Genomic DNA, 22445 nt, shown 5'->3' with positions numbered 1-22445 from the left:
TTTTGGTTTTGGTTCAAGTAGAGGTACCAGATCCATGGATGACTATTGATGTGCAGAGAGAGGTTTTGTAGGGTATTTATTAACCAATAGAAGCCTGCTCACATGACCCTTATCAGACAATAGAAGTTTGCAGGTACTTAGTCTCCACATACACACAGTTTCACACCAGGTTTACATCACAACCCAACCATTTTTCTTCACTGCTGTAGTTCAGATTTAAAGGGGCAGAGCGCTGTGGATGACACTGTTAAGGCAGCGGAGTGCTGTGGAGGTCAAAGTTAAGGGGGCAGGTAGGGTGGCCATTCAGGCCACCCTCAAAAGACTGACTTAAAAACCCTGCCGCCAGGCCCCGCCAAGCCCCCAAAATGGTTAAAGTCACGCCACCTCCCACTCCGCAACCAATGAGGATTGAAAAAATCAACTTCTGTCAGCTGCAGGGGTGGTAGGGAGGGTGACTTTCTCCCTGAAGCTCACGCTCAGACAGCAGTGCTGCTATCTGAGAGTGATCTGTTCAAAAGGAGATCCCTGTGTCTGTCCAGGCCCTGCACCGGATGGAGGACAGGGAGTCTGCAAGCCGGACTGTCTGGCCTAAAACCGGACCTTTGGCCACCCTAGGGGCAGGCTGCTGTGGAGGTCACAGTTAAGGGGATGGTTTGCTATGGAGGTCAGTGTTAAGGGGCAGGTTGCTATAGAGACCACTGTTAAGGGGGCGGGTTGTTATGGAAATCACTGTTAAGGAGATGGGGTATTGTGGAGGTCACTAATAAAGGGGCGGCCGCTGTGGAGGTCACTGTTAAAGGGGCGGGTGCTGTGGAGGTCACTGTTAAGGGGCAGCTGCTGTGGAAGTCACTGTTAAAGGGGTGGGCGCCGTGAAGGTCTCTGTTAAGGGAGCAGGAAACCGTGGAGGTCACAGTTAAGGGGACGGTCCGCTATGGAGGTCAGTGTTAAGGGGCGGGCTGCTATAGATGTCACTGTGTAGATGTCACATTTTAAGGGAACAGAGCTCTGTGGAGGTTACTGTCAAGGGGGCGGGTTATTGTGGAAATCGCTGTTAATAAGACGGGGTTCTGTGGAGGTCACTAATAAAGGGGCGGCCGCTGTGGAGGACACTGTTAAAAAGGAGGGCGCTGTGGATGTTACTGTTAAGGAGGCAGGCCACTAAGGAGATCACTGTTAAAGGGGCAGGGTACTGTAGATGTCACTGTTAGGCCTCTTTCACATGAGCGTGTCCGGATAAGGTCCGGATGCGTTGCGGCAAACCCGCGCAAGTAGGTACCCAATTGCAGTCAGTTTTTACTGCGATTGCGTTCCGTTGTTCCGTTTTTATCGCGCGGGTGCAATGTGTTTTGCACGTGCGTGACAAAAAACTGACTGTGGTACCCAGACTCGAACTTCTTCACAGAAATTCAGGTTTGGGTTTAAGGTTGTGTAGATTGTATTATTTTCCCTTATAACATGATTATAAGGGAAAATAATAGCATTCTGAATACAGAATGCAAAGTAAAATAGGGCTGGAGGGGTTAAAAATTTATAAATAAATAATTTAACTCACCTTAATCCACTTGTTCGCGCAGCCGGCATCTCTTCTGTCTTCTTCTTTGAGGAATAGGACCTTTGATGACGTCACTGCGTTCATCACATGGTCCATCACATGATCCATCACCATGGTGATGGATCATGTGATGGACCATGTGATGAGCGTAGTAACGTCATCAAAGGTTCTTTTTCCTCACAGATGAAGACAGAAGAGATGCCGGCTGCGCGAACAAGTGGATTAAGGTGAGTTAAACTTTTTTATTTTTTTTTAACCCCTCCAGCCCTATTGTACTATGCATTCTGTATTCAGAATGCTATTATTTTCCCTTATAACCATGTTATAAGAAGAAATAATAATGATCGGGTCCCCATCCCGATCGTCTCCTAGCAACCGTGCGTGAAAATCGCACTGCATCCGCACTTGCTTGTGGATGCTTGCGATTTTCACGCAGCCCCATTCACTTCTATGGGGCCTGCGTTGCATGAAAAATGCACAAAATAGAGCTTGCTGCGATTTTCACACAACGCACAAGTGATGCGTGAAAATCACCGCTCATGTGCCCAGCCCCATAGAAATGAATGGGTCCGGATTCAGTGCAGGTGCAATGCGTTCAACTCACGCATCGTATCCGCGCGGAATACTCGCCCGTGTGAAAGGGGCCTTATAGTGGATACTGTCGATATCTTTAACGACACAGACAAACATTAAAATAAATGTCGGGGGTTGACTGTTCTTTATTCACGACCAAACAACTGGACCAATCTGCACCAAATTTGTCATACAAGTAAATCAGGTACTTCCAAAGGTTTTAGACCCGGTTTCAACTCTCTTGAGATGTTCACAAAAAATAATGATACAAAAGAAAATATGGCACCATAATATGACCCGTATTAGCCAATGACAGCTTGCAGGTCCTTCATTCTTAATCTTACTGACATACACACAGTCACATGACCCCTATCGGCCAACAGAAGCATGCAGGTCCTTCATTCTTAGCCTCACTAACATACAGTTTTACACCAGGTTTCCATAACAATCGAGCCATTTTTCCTCACTGTTATAGGGGCACTCTGGACGTCACGGTAATATTGGTACTTTGAATGTCACTATATGAGGCGCTGTGAATGTCACTGTTATTGTGTCTCTGAATGTCACTGTTATGGCTGTGGATGTAACTGTTATGGGAGCACAGTGACTGTCACTGTTATGGGAGCACTGTGGACGTCACTGTTAAAGGATGTCACTATTATAGGACACTGTGGATGACACTGTTATAGGATGTCACTGTTATGGGGAACTGTGGATGTCACTGTTATAGGATGTCACTATTATAGGGCACTGTGGATGTCACTGTTATGGGGGATCGGTGGATGTCACTGTTATAGGATGTCACTATTATGGCCCTCTGTGGATGACACTGTTATAGGATGTCACTATTATGGGACACTGTGGATGACACGGTTATAGAGAGCACTGTGGATATCTTTTAAACACACACGCAAACAAGAAATGAAATCGACCCATTCGAAGCCGGGTAATTCTGCTAGTTATATAATGATTATATATAATATATATCTATTAATAATAAATAATAATAATTATATATTTCATATAAGGGAGTACATGTGGCACCAGGTTATATCCTATTAATTATTATATAATATAATTATATAATAATTGTTAATAGGATATAACCCGGTGCCACATGTACTCCCTTATATGATATCAAACAATGGATAAGGTCTCAACGTGATCTTTAGCAGTAATTATTGTTAGCAGTTAAGGAAAAGATACAAAGTCTATACAAAGTATCTCAATGTTGTTTAAATAAAAGCAACTTATATAAAATCACTTTATGCCACTTTTTATATAAATATCTAAAACCCTTTCAATGGAGTCAGATCTATCTTAGAAGATGTGGTTTTGCCATCTCCTCCATTTGCCTTTTACTTAAAAAGACATTCTGACTGATATGTAGCCTGGGGGAATTCTCCCATTTGTCAAAAGACCTTTCATATTCATGTTAAATACAGCACAAGTAGGGCATTTTCCATGCTTCAGAGTTCTTTCACTAGATTTGACGTGTGATCATAGGAGCTTATAAGAACAATTTATCACTACCTCTTGCCAAGTTCCACAGCCAAAACCTGATTGAAAACTAAAAGGCAGAATCATATCTTTTCACTGTTTCTTACTCTTGGGGCTTATATCATTTTACTACTCTGTATAAATATAAACAGTTGCTACATTGTCGTCAATTACGGCAGTCTGCCATTTTTTTTTTTTTTTTTTTTCCTTGTCTAACTTGACTTTCCAACCGAGAAAATATGAGTAAGAAAGGAAAGTTTTTGATCACTTTTATTTATTTTTTTAATCATTTAAAAACGCAAGTTTGGTTTTATTGAATGTCACAGTAGAAAGGAAATGGATTCACATGAACTGTGAAACAATATATTTTTTTTCCAGCAAAAAATGTGAAAACATCAAAGAAACATATTTAAAAAGCTAAGAAAATTACTTACAAACACATAGATTTATTATTTCATAAATAGGCGCAACAGGCTCCATTTAATAAAAAATTAAAATAAAACAAAAATAAAATAAAAAAGATTAAATACAGACACAGTATGGAGAAACGATATAACACATAGCCAGGTATCAAGGTTACAATTTAGCGGTTTCCAATCTGTCTCTGCATCTAGTAAAATAACATAAGCATTTGGCAGGTTTTATACATAGAGGGACATAATGACATTTACTAACAGTTACACAAGAAGTGATACAAAAAGCCATTTTAATGCGGTACAAAATAAACATGTCGGATTTCTGTATAGCCCAGAGCACAATTAGCCAATTTCTCAGTAGAGCATTTTTCTCCGAAATATTTTTTTTTTGTTGAAAATATAGACATATTAGGCATTAAAAAATAAGCAAAAAATATGAATGTCTGCCAATCATAACCGTTTTTTCAAAGTTTGCCACCTGGAATGTGCCAGATTTCAATTGCAATTTAGCTACACAACATCCACATTTTATACTCTAGGAGAATGGACACTCATGCTATTTACATCATTGCTATGAGTGCTACATCAAGCCATTATGAAAGTCTTTAGTAGATTTATATAAACAACCTTTATGAAAACCAATGGGAACTCCAGGACGCTTTAATCTGAGATGACTACAGTTGCTAAGGCAGCTTTACTAGTGCAGCACTTCACAGCAAAACCAATATAAAATATGAATGGTCCAATTTTCTTTAGTAATCCTCTTTTTCGGTAAAGAAGGGGGAACGTTACTTAAAGGAGTTGGAGAAGAAGAAGCAAGACTATTTTCCCAGAGTGGATATTCCACAAACGTAAATGTCCTAAGTGCTTAGCAACTTGTATTTTCTAATGAACTGCAGAATTGTCATGGTCACGGGTTGCGATCCTTGACAAGGGGTTGTCCCTGCATTCCTCTTCTAAAAGAAATTTCTCTGCCTGGTTCATACTTTCAGGTTAGGTACAGTGCTTTGTCTCTTTGCATGTTCCTGGGGAAAGAGAAAACAAAATTACAATCAATCACATTTTTGCAAATTTTCTACATTTTTATGGAGAATGTCAAAGAGCAACTGTCAGTAGAATCAACCCGATTAAACCAGGCACACTGATTCAGTTGGGTTGATTCCGCTGGTTAAATGATACATGTCGTGTGAAAATCATTTTAGGTGTTCCTGAGAAAAAGGACTATTATTAATGCAAATGAGGGCTTCAGTGCACCAAGGGACGTGGCCAGCACTGGACAGTTGAGGAACTGAAGCTCTCGTTTGCAGAAAGTATTTTTTCTCGGGAAAATTGTGACCAATTTTAACAAGATATTCATATCATTTTAATCAACAGGATAAACCCTATCAGGCAGCATGCCTAGTTTAATAGGGTTGATTCTGCTGTGTGGTGTGTTGTATGAATCTCAATAGAACAAAACTAGTCATTATTATTACTACCATAAAATAAAATAAGGTTTGTTCACAAGTGCTAATACAAATGTACAGCTTATTATTTTTGGGAGTTTTTTTTTTAATTGAAAACATATTAATACATTTTTATTAGATTTTTTAATAATCACATGAAGGAATTATATTCTTAAAAAATTATTTTATACTTACAATGTATTAGCCTACTGCAGTGGCGCACCTACAGGGGTGTCCAGCGGGTCTGGACCCCCCCTAGAACAACCAGCGAATATATATATATTTTTTAATCCCTCGGGGCCGCACCGGTGGTGAGGCAGTAGGAGATGAGCGCTTCCATATTCATTTGTATCGCTGAGGACAGCGATACAAATGACTGTGCTGCGGCGAGGCAGGGGAGGGAGAGGCGTCTCCCTTCCCTGTTCTTCTGATAGGCCGCAGGCACTAATGCCTGCAGCCTATCAGAGGCCAGCTCAGGTGGCGAGATGACTTAATTATCATCGCGCCGCCTGAGTCGGGCAGCACACAGCAGGGACACAGGCCAGAAGAGGCCTGCATCACATCACTACTGCTGATGAAGGCAAGTATTAGGGCTGTTTCACACGAGAGAGTCCATTGCGGGAATCACGCTCCATGTGTGAGTGTGATCCTCCGCTCTGCACTTGCAGGAGCGCACGGCATTATCATGATTTATAATGCTATGTGCCTCTGCTTGACCTTATTTCTACAGAATCATACTGACAGCTTTATGTCACTATGATTCTGTAGAAAAAAGGCCAGGCAGAGACACATAGCATTATAAATGATGATAATGCTGTGCGCTGCTGCAAGTCCAGAGCGGAGGATCACACTCACACATGATTCGCGCAATGGACTCGCTCGTGTGAAACAGCCCTTAGTCTATGGGGCATTATTTGGGGGCACGATGGGGGAAGTGGAGCACTATTGGGGCATCTGGTCGCACTAAGAAGGCGCATTTTTTACTGGCACATTATTGGGGAGAGGAGCACTATAGGGGCATCTGCTGGGGGCACTAAGAAGGGGCATTTTTTTACTGGCATATTTATGGGGGACACTATGGGGAAGGGGCAGAGGAGCACTTATGAGGGCTGGGGCACTATATAGGGGTATTTTATACTGGCATACATTATGGGGACATTAGCTCAACTGCAGGCACTAAGCGGGGGTATTTCATGTACTGTCATATTATAAGGAGAATTATTACTACTACGGGGTATTATGGAGAGCTTTACTACTACTGGGGGCTATGAGGAACATGATTACTAGTATGGGCACTATAGGGGCATTATTACTACTAAGTGTGCTCTGGCAGAGAATTATTTCTATTGGTGGGATTTTGGGGAGGATTGTTACTTTGGGGGGCACCCTGGCATAGTATCAGCTTAGCACAATTATTTTTGGGGGACATTATCTTTTTACTATTAGTGTCTGGGCGCAGATATTTTTTAGAGCACTGTGTGCCAATAATTGTTGAAGGGGGCACTATCTGTGTGGTAGTAGTATTTTCAGGGGGACTGTTTCTGCAGTATAGTATTGGGGGTGGCAGGAAAGGGTGTTCAGAAGATGTGAAGATGATGGAAATGTGGGAAACTAATGTCTGTTTGTCAATCTCTGCATGGATGGGAGATGGCTGAAAAATCATCATGGCGGTCTGGTCTGAATGGAGAAGATCAGGGAAAGAGAACATCTACAACAAAGGTGACATCACTGGATGTAAGAGGTATGTGGCGCTATGTAGGAGAGGAGATGCTCCGGCTCCTCCCCCTGCCATTTTCAGAAGGAGGATTTAGAGCTGGGTGAGGACGGTCAAGGGGGGCAGCAGGCCACCGGCAGGTGGCAGATGGTGGGGGAACCACAGGCCTTGAGCAGAATCTGGGGAGGGAGGGAGGAGAGTGGAGGAGCTTCCTGGCTGTAGCCTGCTGTTGTCTATTGTACAATGTGACAGGACACGCCATCCCCTCTCCGTATGATGTGTAGAGACAGGCCTCATCAATAGAATTTCAGCTGTACAGTGTTTGTTGGGAGTGGCCTATTATATGTAGGAGGGGCTTTTAATAATGGACGGGGCTAACAATTTTGCACGGTGCGATGCGCGCACTGCATTTTTCCACTCCTGCAGAGCTTTTAGAAATGGCCAGGCAAAAGAATCAGCGCAACAGGCTACGCGACACACGTTTTTAAATATCAAGGGGGCTTGGAAAAATGGGCGGGCAAAAGAATTGAAACAGCGCGCTACACTTGCCACATTTTTTGCCTTTCGGACCCCCCTTAGACAAAATTCCTGGGTCCTTCCTTGGCCTACTGTATTTCTGTATGCTATACATTATGCTGTGTCTCTATAGCACAGGCTGTGGTTAGGACAACACTAGCGTGCCCTAACAGCAGGATTACTGAATTTACAGTAAGACTTACCCCACCGCCAATCAGATCACTGGGACCTAATTAGAGGGGGAAAGTCCCTCAGATCATGCTGTGGTCACAGACTATGGCAATCGATGGGTTAAGGGCTCATTCACACGGCGATGCTGTTCCCTGCATTGGGGGGGGGGGGGGGGCGTGCAAAGACACGATCACCCGATGCATAAGCTTTTGGTAATTCATTGGGCCAATTTGCGTTAATGAGCCTTTCTACAAACCCTTATCTCCGATAATGGACCTGATTCCTAGGAATGATGGTTCCTGATAATTGCCCCGTGTATAAAGGGGCCTAAGGCCTGTTTCACATCTGCATTTATGCAAATCTGAAAGGCTTTTCCAGCTGTTCTGTATTCATCTAGTCGATTCTCAGCATATTTACCGGTATTACTTGGAAGTGACAGATCCGGAAGGCTGTTCCTGGCCAGTTCTGCATAAATGCAGATGTGAAACAGGCCTTAGCTATTATACAGAAGCGCACAATAGATAGTAATGGAGTGATTGTTTATATGATACTGTATGCCGTCAGGCTGAGTAGCCCAACAGCAAATCTCAGCAACATAAAGTGAAGCTAGGCTCTGGAGCACAATGTAGCAAAGCCTTGGCCCCTTCACCCACCTAAGAGGCAACCCGTCCTAGTCATATTCTAAGACGGATGGCTGGATACCATTTTGATATCATACTCGGAGAACCCCCTTAAAAAAAAAGGAGTCAGTAATCACAGGAGATCTGTAATTTATAGGTAAATGATAATGATATGTTTTTGTCTAAGGGATATATCCAGTAGGTCTCCTCTACTTATTCATGGTGGGTACTGATATAAAAAAAAAGTGTGTGTGTGTGTGATATATATATATATATTGCAATAACTAATGTGAAAACACATGGTCTATCCATTAGTGTCTGCTTCAGAGACATCCCTATAATTTTACCTATAAATGCAAACCAACGTAATAACTCCTGGGATTCTAAGACATGTTTCATAGCAGGAGAAGAACACTAGAGTGTGCTGGTAGCCTACTCACCCATTACTGCAGTAGTCATTGTTCCATTCTATGGCCTGTCCTGGAGGATTCCTACAACCTGAACGGACATACTCCATTGCTTGAGTAACAACCTGGGCTGCTGTAGATGTTGGGCTGATAAGATTCTGATATTCTGACTGAAGAGTAAATCCCTGGGAAACAAATAAACCATATTACTCGCTCTGTGTGATATGCATAGTAAACAATAAAAACACAGTGTCCAGGAAGACATAAGAGACAGAATAAAAGTAATGAATCTGAATGATCAATATATTGGTATTACATCCAGAATGCACATGAATATGCAAAATGATGGAAGCAAAGCTCATGTAGATTTTAAAAACTGATTAGCCTAGAAGCAAAGCAAAAGGTTTTAAAGACAAAGAGGCGAACAATCAACCGAACCAATATAGATTTATCCTCCGAATATGCTTTTTTTCCTTCTTCATTAAAATCAAGGATACATTGCTTGTTAATTTTCAAAATATGCAACAGAATCTTTTTGAAAGACATTGGCAGCAGGTGGCTGAGTGTTTTATTAGACTACACCTATTCATGCATTGTTCTCCAAACCCTTTTTCTTCATTCAATCACAAAGGGACCATCTGCTTCCTTTATACTTACACTTCTTTTTCAACTAACAAAAAAAGCAAAGCACGATACTAGTGATTTGAATTAACGAGTAACAAATAAATCACCACGCAACAAATAAAAAACTTTTCGTATGCTACTGGGCAAAAACCATTTGTCCTATACTAAATCGAGTGTGCGGATTACAAATCCAAAGTCAGAATTGTGGTAACACATCATGAAATTTTGCTATGCATAAGTATGCCTAAATGAATTAAGCACTTGGAAAGCATTGAATAATTTTGAACAGAACGAGTTTTACTCCAACAATTACCTGATCTACATCAAAGTTTGCGTAGTAAATAGTGTATGAAAAAGTAATGGAATAAAAAATAAAAAAAATTCTTGTTTTTCTGTTTAATAGTCTTACTTGAGCAAGGCCCAGTACTGTTAAAAGTGCTTCAGGGATCTGCTTTTGCGTTTGTGAACGGTCACATTTTCCCATTGCAAAAACCAGCAGTAGTCCCACATCATGTTGGGATTCCAGCAGCCTTATACCTGTTCTCCATTGTAGAAATATCTTTATGGAACCGCTCTCCATGTTCGTCACTTACGTGTCCCAAATTGGGTGGGAAAAAGTCAAGATGGGAATGTAAGAAATGCACTTTCAATGACATTCGGCAGCCAAATTGTTCATATGCTGTAAGCATGTTGTCTAGTAATTCAGCATAGTTTGCAGCTCGTCTCTTCCCAAGGAAGTTCTGCACTACTAGCACAAATGCATCCAAAGCTGCAAGACGCACTCGCTTTGTCAAATTCTTGCGCTGATCATAAGTAGTGTATTTGCCACATATGTAGCAGAAATTGTCTGGATCGTTAACACATTTGTGTTTATCCATCTTAAGTTTCAAAACTGATAGCACTATAACAGATCACTTTATCAAAATCTGTCCAGCTTGCCTTATATACTTACTGCTGACATCAGCCTGAGTGCGTCCGGACAGGTTTGGACATGTCCATTGGAATATCTCCAATATAATGCATTAATATTATAACTGAATAGAATATAACAATATTAATGGCATACAGGAAATGGCGTAATGGGAAAAAAAAAAGAAAAAACTGCCAATTTGCTATTTTACGTCACTTCAACTACCCAATAATTTTTTTTAAAAAAGTGATCAAAAAGTCGCACACACTTCAAATTGGTATCACTGAAAAGAACAGATCGTCCCGCAAAAAATAAGCCCTCACACAGCCCCGTACACATAACTACAAAAAAGTTATAGGGGTCAGAATATGGCTATAAAAAAAAAATATTTCTCAAAGGTTTTAAATTGTTTTTCAGTATTAAAACGCAAGAAAAATTATACAAGTGTGGTATCGTTGTAACTGTACTGACCTGGAGAATGAAGATAACAGGTCAATTTGTACAGTGTAAAAAATACAAATAAAAACCTTTATCAGAATTGCCTTTTTTCCCAATTCTACCCCATTTGGATTTTTTTTACCGCTTCCTACTACATGGTATGCAACCATAAATGGTGCCATTAGAAAGTAAAACTTGTCCCGCAAATAATAAGCCCTCATAAGGCTATGTGAATGGAAAATTTAAAAAGTTAGGACTATGGGAAGGTGGGGAGTGAAAAGCAAAAATGGAAAATACCAGGGTCCTTAAGGGGTTAAAATCTAGACATGGCAGGCAAATTCCGAGTTCATATTTGGAATCAGCGCGCTCATTTTAGTATAAATCACATGTTTTTCTCTCAATAGCAAAATCATTGTTGCGCGGTGAATCAAACTCCACACCGAGGCGAAAAAAAATAAAGAAATAGCTCACCTGGAGTTTCTAAATAAAAATTAATTCACATTCAGTATTTATGGTGTTTAAATTATTTGCTTCATTATTAAATTAGAACAGCGAGCGCTATTTGTTAAAATGTGTATTTCATGTGCTCGTTTCACGAAGAGAAACGCGCAGGTAGAAATAGAGTGGACCTACCTGAAATTTACATAAATCTGTATACTACAAAATGTATATGTTTTTATGGTCGGCATATGCAACTGTAAAGGCATATAACTACATCCATCTGTCCATACATTCACGAGGACTAGAGATGAACAAAGTTCGATTCGACTGCTTTGCTGAATTTTACCCAAAAATTTGTTTCATGACGAATTACATCATCACAAAACACATTTTTTTGTAAGTAGCGGGTGCAATGATGGGAAACGGCCATTGCGCCTCCCCCCGTCATTGAACCCCTCAGATGCCGCATTCATCGCTGATCGCGGCATCTGAGATTAATATTAAGTCCTTTCAGGGGCTGATCAGTTAAAAAAATATATATATTGTACTTACGTTAACCATTTGAGTGCGATAAGGTAGCCGCGGCCATTTTGCTTGAAGATCCATCATGAAATCTTGTGCGGTGCATGATGACATCATCATGCTGGCAGGCGTCATGACATTATACGTCACCGTTAGGGATGAGCGAATCTACTTCAGATGAAACATCCGAAAACGATTCGCATAAAACTGTGTTCTAATACTGTACGGAGCAGGAGCTCCGTACACTATTAGAATGTATTGGCTCCGATGAGCTGAAGTTATTGCTTCGCGAAGTCTCGCGAGACTTTGCGCAATAACTTCATAAATTAATTTGTACTATTAAAAAAACATTCTTCGAACTGCTCAGTACAGTATTAGAACTAGGTTTTATGCGAATCGACTTCGGATGTTTCATCCGAAGTATATTCGCTCATCCCTAGTCACCGTGCACGAGATTTCGTGTGGGATCTTCAAGCAAGATGGCAGCAGTGGCCTCTTCCCGCTCAAATGGATGAGGGGAGTATGATTTTATTTTTATTTTTATTTTTTACCGCCATTTCAGGGAAATGGGTGTTAAAAAAGGCAAAAAAGTCACAAATGTTGCAAAATGCCATTTGCTACAAAATATGTTACTTTTCTACAACAAAAAACTGGGAGAGAACCGTAATAAATCTCCCCAAACGTGTTTTTAGCCTCAAAGCTTTTATCTTCCTATAGAGGACACTATGGGCCTCATTTATCAAAACTGTCTTAGGGTACTTTCACACTAGCGTTATTCTTTTCCGGCATTGAGTTCCGTCCTAGGGGCTCAATACCAGAAAAGAACTGATCAGGTTTATCACATTCTGAATGGAGAGCAATCCGTTCAGGATGCATCAGGATGCCTTTAGTTCAGTTTTTTTGACTCTTCAGGAAGGAGATAATACCGCAGCATGCTGCGGTTTTATCTCCGTCCAAAATTCCGGAACACTTGCCGGAATCTGCATTTTTTCCCATTAATGCCGGATCCAGCCCCGAGTGTCCCGGCAAAACGGATCCCGCATTGCGCTCTGCGCATGCTCAGACCGAAGAAAAATGTGAAAAAAATAAATGCCGGATCAGTTTTTCCGGATGACACCGGAGAGACGGACCCAGCATTTCAATGCATTTGTCAGGATCCTGATCGGTTTGACAAATGTCATCAGTTTGCGTCCGTATTGCTGGATCCGGCGGGCAGTTCCGGGCGACGGAACTGCCTGCCGGAATCCTCTGCCACAAGTGTGAAAGTACCCTTAGTTGCCCATAGCAGCCAATCAGAGCTCAGCTTTCATTTTCTAATGGGCTCTGAAAAAAATTAAAGCTGAGCTCTGGTTGCAAAGGACAACTAAGGCCGTTTTACTCTTAGGCAGTTTTGATAAATTAAGTCCGTGTCTTAAATGAAAAAACACATTTACAGGGGTTCTCCAGGTTTATGTGATTTAAAAAATATTGAAATCAAGTGTATTCAGCTCACCTGCTGGGATGCACAGAAGTGTTGGAGACACAAAAAGTACAGTAAAAAAGCAGGAGGATACAGCATCCATTAATGGGTAATCAGGTACATGTTTGTCATTTGCTTTAAGGGGATGTATGGAGCAGGCTCCCATACTAAATTTGCTCCATACATGGTGGGTGCTGGCTGTGATTTGGGTCACTTTGTCCTCCAAAAACCATTGAATAAAAAGTGATCAAAAAAGTCATGTATACCCTAAAAGGTTACCAATAAAAACTACAGCTTGCTCCGCAAAAAATGAGCTGACAGATAGCTCTGTAGATGGAAATATAAAAAAGTTATGGCTGTCAGAATATGGTTATGCAAAGAAAATATTTTTAAGGTTTTTATTTTGTTTAAAGTAGTTTAAGGGGTTGTCCGAGTTTTTATTTGTTCTTTGTATGTTTCTAACTAATCAAATGTAACAGCTTTGCCTTGCACTTACTCCATCTGTAGTTGCTCCTTTCTCAGATTTCACTGAGGGTCACATGACCTGTGATTTCAGCTTCTCTCCCTGCTCTGATGAGGATTCGTGCACAAGCCTGAAAGAGCAGAGATGTGTCTGTACACCAGACGTCACTAGCGGCTGCTGCTTATTGCTCTCTCTCCGGATTCTTAACCCCTTCAGCAGCACAGACTCAGGGCTGAAAGCTTTACTGAGTAGCTGCAGGCAGTGAGGAGACAAATGCTGGGCACAGGAGCTTACAGACTAGAGGAGTTCTGCACAAGAACAGGTAGGGGGGAGATCCTGTGTGTATCAGCAGTGTCATTGTACAGCTGGGACTTGTAGCACTACACATACTACATGCTGCTGAGTCTCCCAGCAGGAAGACATGTCACTCAGGGCAGCACTTGTTTGCAGAGCAAGGGGAGGGACAGAGATTGTTGTTATTGCAGGTAAACAAAGAGCCAGAATAGAACCAGGTAAATTAGGAAATATATTTTTTTTTACCTAAAATTTGCTTAGCTCAGTTATACAGTATTTTGCTGGCCATCAGATTTACAGTGCTATATTTTTTTTCATAACTCGGACAACCCCTTTAAACATAATAGACATTATAAATTTGGTACAACTGTAATTGTACTGACTTGCTGAATAAGGTTGTCATTTCATTTTTAGCATTGGACGTGGTAAACACAAAACACAAAAAACCATGCCAGAATTGCATTTTTTTCCATTTCACCCCACAAAGAATTTTTCCCCATTTTGCAATTAAATAGTGCTATTAAAAATACAACTATTTCAGCATGTCGATAAATCTTGGCAGAAAACAGAAGGCAGATTTTGTCAATGATGGGTCAATCCAGAGTATCCAGACGTGGCTCAAATCAGTACTTGCCCAATGTGATCTTTGAACAAGGGAACTGATCGGTGATAAAGCCACTTCCTGAATACAGGCTGTTCTACACACTACTATATACACAAGGTATCTTATGAGGAAACGATTCTAGTCACAGTGTATTGTCTCAGAAATGACTCATGAGCCATAGGTTGTGCAACAATGGTTTAGAAGATAAATACATCTTCTAAAATACTCTTCCCCCAACAAATTCCTCATGACTATTAAGTCTCCTTGCGACTGAAGTTACTATGGACGCAAAGAGAAATAATCTGCAACTTAATTCTCCTAAGCCCCAGAGGCCATCTTCTACTTGCCTCTCTCTCACCACTAACATGATAACTTTCCAATAAATGACCACTCCAGCTTGGTACAATACAGGATTCATGAGCTGTGCTTAACTGACATCTTGCCTAGCGTACTCTCAGCGCTCATATCTAATGCCACTCCATCCTTCACCCTCCTCTTGCCACAAATGCCTTCCTACAGTCCTTTACAAAAGAATCCCTACCTTTCGTAACACCCTGACATCCCTCTATTATGTACTATCGTTATACATGCTGTTTGAAGGACTACATTACGATATTTCATAAATACCTATTTTTCACGTAAACGCACTGCCAGTATGTGACTACGGCTGACAAGATGGTACTCTGCAAATGCACACAGGCAAACACAGCTCTCAGGCATCAAACAGGTTAAACACTCTTTGAAAGGTATAAGATAACAGGAGACCTAACAATTATAAGCTTTTTAGCTTCCTTGAAGGTAGGATGATAATGGAAAGCACCTCAGTCTTGACAGACCCTCAAAATATGTGTTTTCCATTTTTATTGTATCAGTCATATTTTATCATGTTGGCCCATAGTTCTGGTTTCAGAGCCACCCTTCTAGTTCATTATTCAAATCCCTTTTATTTGAATGGACAGTAAATTAGAGGAGAAGTACCATGAGTATTGAATTGTACGTTGTCCCTTGATTGACCTCACTGTATGGGGTGGGCCTGCTCGGTGGACAGTTCCATTGAGGCTTATTCTCCAGAGTGTACAATTTTGTAGCCAGTCAGATATAGACATGTCACCTTTTTCATTAGACTATGTTTGCGGCCTATGTCTATCATATGCTAAAATAGATCTTATGCCAAACATATTTAGAAAGGTATCCAAATAGCTTAACCTCATCAAAGCCATATCTTCTGCCATTCAACAATCAGCAAAAATCAATGGTAGTGATGCAGGAGGGTAAGTGTTGTGTCTACATGCATAGTCAAATTAGTGACTAATTTAGAAATACTGCAAACACATAGCTTTGATAAATACTGAGATGTTGAGTTCACTCACCATCTTAACCCAAGGTCATCATTGGCTTCAATCCACAGTAAACCAAGTATACACAAATCAGCAATAACATAAAAACGACCTAATTTCTTACTGGTCCCCTCAGGTTACCAAATCAGCTCTGAACTATTAAGGCATGGAATGGATCCCACAAGACCTCTAAAGGTACATTATGGTATCTGGCAGATCCTGTAGGACTTATTTTTCCAGCACATCCCACAGATCCTTCATTGGATTAATATCTGAAGAATTTAGAGGCCAAGTCAAAAACTTTAAATGTTTGTCAACTTGCTTAAACTGCTATGAAAAGGCCACTGCCATTAGGAGATGCTATTGCCATGAAGAGATGCACTTGCTATGTACAATGTATAGGTAGGTCAAATGTGTTAAAGTAAGAACAACATAAATACTAGTCTAGAGCCCAAGGAATCCCAGCAGAACATTGCCCTATGTTTCACCCTGCTCCTGATAGCCTATCCCATATATCATCCTGGAGCCATCTCTTCCCATGTAACACAGTAACATAGTTTGTAAGGCTAAAAAAAAGACATACGTCCATCCAGTTCAGCCTGTTATCCTGCAAAATTGATCCAGAGTAAGGCAAAAAAGCCCCAATGAACTAGAAACCAGTTTTCTTCATCTTTGGGAATAAAAATTTCCTTCCCAACTCCAATCTCAATATAATTGAGGCAAATTCACCTGGCTGTCCTCACAATATAAAATAAACTACGATTCAATGCGCCACATTTTTCCATTGCTCCATGTTCCTTTTCTGATGCTCACGTGCACATTATAGGTACTTTCTGCTGTGGACAGCAGTTAGCAAAGGCACTCTGACTAGTCTGTGACTATGCAGCTACATACAGAGCAAGCTGTGATGCACTCTATGTCCTGACAACTTCCTATTATACCCAGAATTTACTTTTTCAGTAATTTGTTCTAGCCTTTTTGCAGGTTCAGACCATATGGGCTAGCTTTCACACCTCATGTACATCAAGGAGTCTTGTGTGCTCTCACCCTTTCCCAGGTTCACAAGTTGCCTTCCCATACCACTTCTGGTAGGTAGTAACCACTGCCATAGCGGGAACACCAACAAGACCTACTATTTTTAGAGTTGTTCTAACCTGGATGGCTAGCAGTGATGGCCAGTTTGCAGTGTTCGCCTGCGAATACATGCGGGCTGCCATCTTGACTCACCCGGCTGGTGATGCACAGGTAAGCCCTTACCTGTGCCTGTGCCCCGAGCCAGTCTGAAATCAAATGCGGTCACGGGGAGCAGGCAGTTCCGAGAACAGCCGCCGGGGGATTTCATCGGGCTGTTTTCGGAACTGCCTGCTCCTGGGGACCGCATTTGATTTCAGACCGGCTCGCGGCACAGGCACAGATAAGGGCTTACCTGTGCATCGCCAGCCGGGTGAGTCAAGATGGCAGCCCGCATGTGTTTGCAGGCGAACACTGCGAACTGGCTATCAATGATGGCTAGTCATTACATTTTCACCCTTGCCAAAGTCCCTTAGATACATATACTTTCCAGTTTTTTTTCTGTTTACAACTTCAAGAACTGATTGTTCAATAGCTAGATAATAAATTATACCCCTTGACAGACATCATCACATCACTGTCACATGATAATCAATGTTATTCACTTCACCTATCAGTGTTTTTTTTATGTTATGACTGATCAATGTATGTGTTTATATAGTTCTGGGATATTTCTTACAGATTTTAGTACCCTTAGCATGTTGTGTGACTTTATGTTTACTTTTTGTATAGGAATTGTGCCTGTAAGGTATTTAGGTTTACCTATTTTTAATATGTTGTCAGGACTTGGCAACGTCTTGCCACCCACTTGGGAATTTCTTTCCTGCTTAAAGGTGGTACCCAGCCTTTACTAAGTGATGGCTTATCTTCAGGGTAGGTCATCACTAGCTGACTGCTGGGGTCCAACACCCTTCCATTGAAGTCAATCAGAGAAAAGCTGCAGCGACTAGCTATGGCCACTACACAGTTGACAAAGCTATGTAGTTCCAGCACCAACTTCCGATGCAGGAACTACACCCAAATAGCTGATTGTCGGGGGTGTGAGGTGTTGGCCTCTGTCAATTAGCTAGTGATGGCCTATCCTGAGGATAGGCCATCACTTTGCAAAGGCTGGACAACCCCTTTCAGGGCCCTTTTACAGGGGCGGATGATCAGAACAATTATTAGGGAAGATAATTGCCCTGTGTAAATGTTCTATTGATCATCTAGCAAATAAGCTAACATTTGTTTGTTGGGTGATTGCATTTCTATGTGGCAACCAACATCATTGCTTGCTGGTAGCACAGCACCCTGTGGATAACCTGCCGACAAACCATTAATCTGTATGGGAATGAACGATCATAGTAGTTGTATCTAATAATTCTGTCACCAGCTGCTGAGTTTCCAACCTCAGACACTAGTTAAGTTCATATCCTGTTATACTATACTGTCTTCTTTTGTTTTGCTTTACCTGTAGGTTTTTGAAATTCTGCAATATCTATTGCTCATCAGATCAAAAGTTTCATTTCTAACCCTATACTGGGATTCTATTCTTAGCAATAAATAATGATTCCATCTGCACAGTTCTACTAAGATTATTTATATATGATAATACATGGACAACATTACTGATCTATTATCTATGCACATACATTTGGATATTTTTTATATTCTATCTTGATACTTTTACATTTTAAAACCAGATCTACCACCGTAGATGATCCTGTGTTTTTTTTATTTTTATAAAGCAACTATGCATATAGTCTTACTTCTAGAAATGTTAATGTTAACATGTTAGGAATCTGTTCAAGAAGGGAAGAAACCCTCAGGTCAAATAATAAGGCAAATTTAGTGCAAATGTCTTTCTCATTCAGTCAAGGTCAGGGTAGAAAAAAAATATCTGGCAGAAGTTTGATTCCATTTTTTAGCCTGAGGAGAAATAAATGACTCCAGTCTACATTACTGAGAAGAGACAAAGATTGAAAATAGCTACAGAAATTAACGATATGGCATTGGTTTTACTTGGAGGTTCTTCCTTCTTAAGATAAAATAAAGTAATTTGTAAGATTTGCCACCAAATGGTAAAATGTTACCTAGTGCCAATGATGGTTTTCCTGGCATTTTGAGATAATACTTTGTGAGGATAAAGAGGAACACTCAAAACACTAAAAAAAAAAAAAAGCGAAACATACAATGATATGCAGAAACAGTGGGGCAAACCAAGGGTATTTGTTAAGTCTCGCTCATGTGCAAATAATCTTGTTAGGACTAATATATCTAATAATTTTCATATGATATGTGCTAACCTTAGGCGACTTTCACACAGTCAGTGTTTGGTCAATGATTTCCATTAGGTATTGTGATCCAAAACCAGGAATGAAGCCTACACAGAGACAAAGTGTCATGGACAGATCTGCACCTGTTCTGTGTTTTTGACCTGTGCCTGGTTTTGGCTCACAATCACTGATGGAAATCTCTGATCAAAGGCTTATATGTGTAAAAGGGTATAAACGTTTTTTTCGGATTTTGCTTACAATAACAAAACTGCCTCGAATAACAGCAAACACTCCGTATATGTAAAAATATGCCGTTTCAATCCATTTGGACACATATGCAAATTTCCAGCAGATTTAATAAATGTTCGGTGCGCACGAAGACATCAAAAGAGCAGAATATGTGAATACAATAATCTATGCAATTCTCTGGGACTGTATAATTTAGCCATAATACTGATTTGTCTGAAATCTAGTTAATGTTTGTATTTGATGTGAAAAATGGGTTGGCAAAATCTGTGTCACTGTAACTTTCTGAAAGTTCAGCACGGTTTGATTTTTTCATTATTCTTGTTTATGGTAACTATTTTTATTAACTTTTTTTTAACAAGGGGCTTTAACACCTGATCTAAATTTTTTAACTGTATATTATTTCTAAGGTACAGGAATATCATAGGACAGCCGAACTACATCTTTATTGAAACTAAATCAAAATGTGAACAGGAGGGAAAACTCTACCTAATGTAAAACCTCCCAATTGACAAACATATATCCACACCAATGTAGGCGACAGATAACACGGCACCAGCTGGTTGCTCAGGTGTGAACACAAGTCAATTTGGGAAACCAAGTGGAATCAACTACAAACGCGTGTTGGTCCACGAATACATCCCACAGCAGTAAGACACTGGGCAGTAAACACTGCTCTAAGAGTAATAAACCACTCTTGTACATACAAGGCGGGTGGCAATAAGCGGCAATGCTCAATTGTCCGGCCGCGCCACTAAATTACTTGCCCTAGAAATATTTAACCCCTTGATAAACATCTGCCCATGCTAAGCAGTTGTGACCTGTGAATCAACGCACATGCCCACTATGACGTGTGTTGCAAGTGCTGTCATCCACTACCGCATGAGCACGAATCAAGGGGGGTATTTGCTAGGCAGCCCTGTGACACTAGTGATGCCTGGATATGAGCAAACTGTTTGATAAACATCTGCCCACACTCAGAGGGCTGAAGATACAGACCACTACTGCGGTGTGAACATGAATCAAACAGACTAAACCTGGCTGTGTGTATCATACGTTTGTCCCCACTAACAGCTCTACGTGTTTCGCCATTTTGGGCTCATCAGGAGCAGATTAGATGTGGGGATGGACAAACAACAAGAAAGCCGCCAGCCTCCGTCCAGAGGCAGCGGCAACAGCGCTACAATGGCCGTATGCGGCCGCAAGGACGCGCAGCTGAAAAGGAGGAAGCCCCTCCCCTTAACCGCATCGAACCCTTGGAGCGGCCAATGGAGAAGAAAGGGGCGTGGCTACACTGCAGTTGAACCCCACCCATCCCGTCTGCCCCCTCCTTGGAGCGATTACGTGTCAGGTGTCAAAACACTCTTATTTGGGGAACGAGGGACCAAACGGCGGTTTATATATACATAACATATTCAGTAAAACTTATTTTATTCATTTAAATCTCTGCTTATTCTATAAGTCCAGTGAGTGGCCCTAGCAGTGACTAACAGCTGGCTCTGTATGCACATTCATACAGGGAAGGATGCAATCACTGAGATCAGGAAGATCAGAGATTTACATGATTAAAATATAAGTTCTATTGAACATTTGTCCACAAAACTATGTAGTTAATCTGCCGAGTTCCTCCTGCTCTATAAAATGCTGCCCTCAGATTGGACTGCATATTCAATGTGACAAGTTCCCTTTAATTAGTTTCCCACTCAGCTGATCACACTGTGGTTTCTTTTTCAAAAGGTTTGACTAGTTACAAGCTACCCTTTAAGAATGGACTACAAAAAAAAATGATGTTGCCACTTGCATAATTTTTCTAAATTGGCTTTGAAAATGACTTTAGCAATCCGATCTGCTATGCCCATACCACTGTTTTTATTTGCATTACTTTTATACAAGACCTTAAGTGTATCAAGAGTCAAAGTAATATCAACATTATCAAACAGAAGACTATTAATCCGTGGCCTGCATCCGTCGCTGCTCCATTTCTTCTATTAGGAACATTATTAATTGAACTACTACTCATTCCATATTTGTCATCACCACCACTCCCCTCCTCTCTTTGCTCTGTGAGCTGTTGCACGGCAGCTTCTAATTGTTAATCAGCTAGCTTCTACTATAATTGCTGGTCTGCCTTTTCTCTCCCTGCCTGAGCAATTAGGTTCTTAGCTTGCTAAGTTTCTGCTAAAGTGTTTGTTCCTATTGTTTGCCTGTGTCTGCCTTCTCTCTCCCTGCCTGAGCAATTAGGTTCTTAGCTTGCTAAGTTTCTGCTAAGGTGTTTGTTCCTATTGTTTGCCTGTGTCTGCCTTCTCACTCCCTGCCTGAGCAATTAGGTTCTTAGCTTGCTAAGTTTCTGCTAAGGTGTTTGCTCCTGTTGTTTTCCTGTGTACAGACCTGTGTCTGTTTACCGTTTTGAGTCTCTGCTGCCAGCCTTGACCTCAGACTTGTATCATGGATTTGAACAAACCCTTGCCCTGACCTTAGCCTGTTTCTGTCTACGAGTATTGCCTTATTCTTTGGTGCTTTGCACCTGTGAGGTTACCTGCATAGGTCACCTGCCAACTACACCAGGACTATTCCAAGAGGTAGCGGCCTGGTGGCTCCCCTGCAGCAAAGATTCCTGCTTGGGGGGTTAAAGTCTGAATATGAAGGGAGAGCCAGGACAAAGTCCTCAGGAATAGCCTAAAGTCAAACCACTTAGTTGACACAGTGGTTCTGCAACCATTTCCTGTAACAGAGATTATGAAATGACTCCAACAATAATTCTATTACCTCAAGAACTCATACTTTACCATATATGACACATTCTGATATTAGAGCCAGTTACTTAAAATAATCCAAAAAATTGAAACACTAAATCAACCACTAATGAA

General features: G+C 41.0%; 1 protein-coding gene across 1 annotated transcript in view; it reads right to left on the bottom strand.

Annotated features, from left to right (window-relative positions):
- Positions 1-3938: 3938 nt before the first annotated feature.
- Positions 3939-22445, bottom strand: part of TOX (thymocyte selection associated high mobility group box) — a 284951-nt gene continuing 266444 nt past the window's right edge. The window contains exons 8-9 of the mRNA XM_040433308.1: positions 8948-9099; positions 3939-5066 (exon numbers count right to left, since the gene is read on the bottom strand). Of these exons, the coding sequence (XP_040289242.1) occupies positions 5030-5066; positions 8948-9099 (189 nt within the window). The 3' untranslated portion in view covers positions 3939-5029. The remainder of the gene's footprint in view (positions 5067-8947; positions 9100-22445) is intronic.

The sequence above is a fragment of the Bufo bufo genome, chromosome 5, assembly GCF_905171765.1.
Source record: "Bufo bufo chromosome 5, aBufBuf1.1, whole genome shotgun sequence".
NCBI lineage: Eukaryota > Metazoa > Chordata > Amphibia > Anura > Bufonidae > Bufo > Bufo bufo.
Note: the sequence above shows the minus strand (reverse complement) of the source record. Positions and strands in the feature narration are given on the sequence as shown.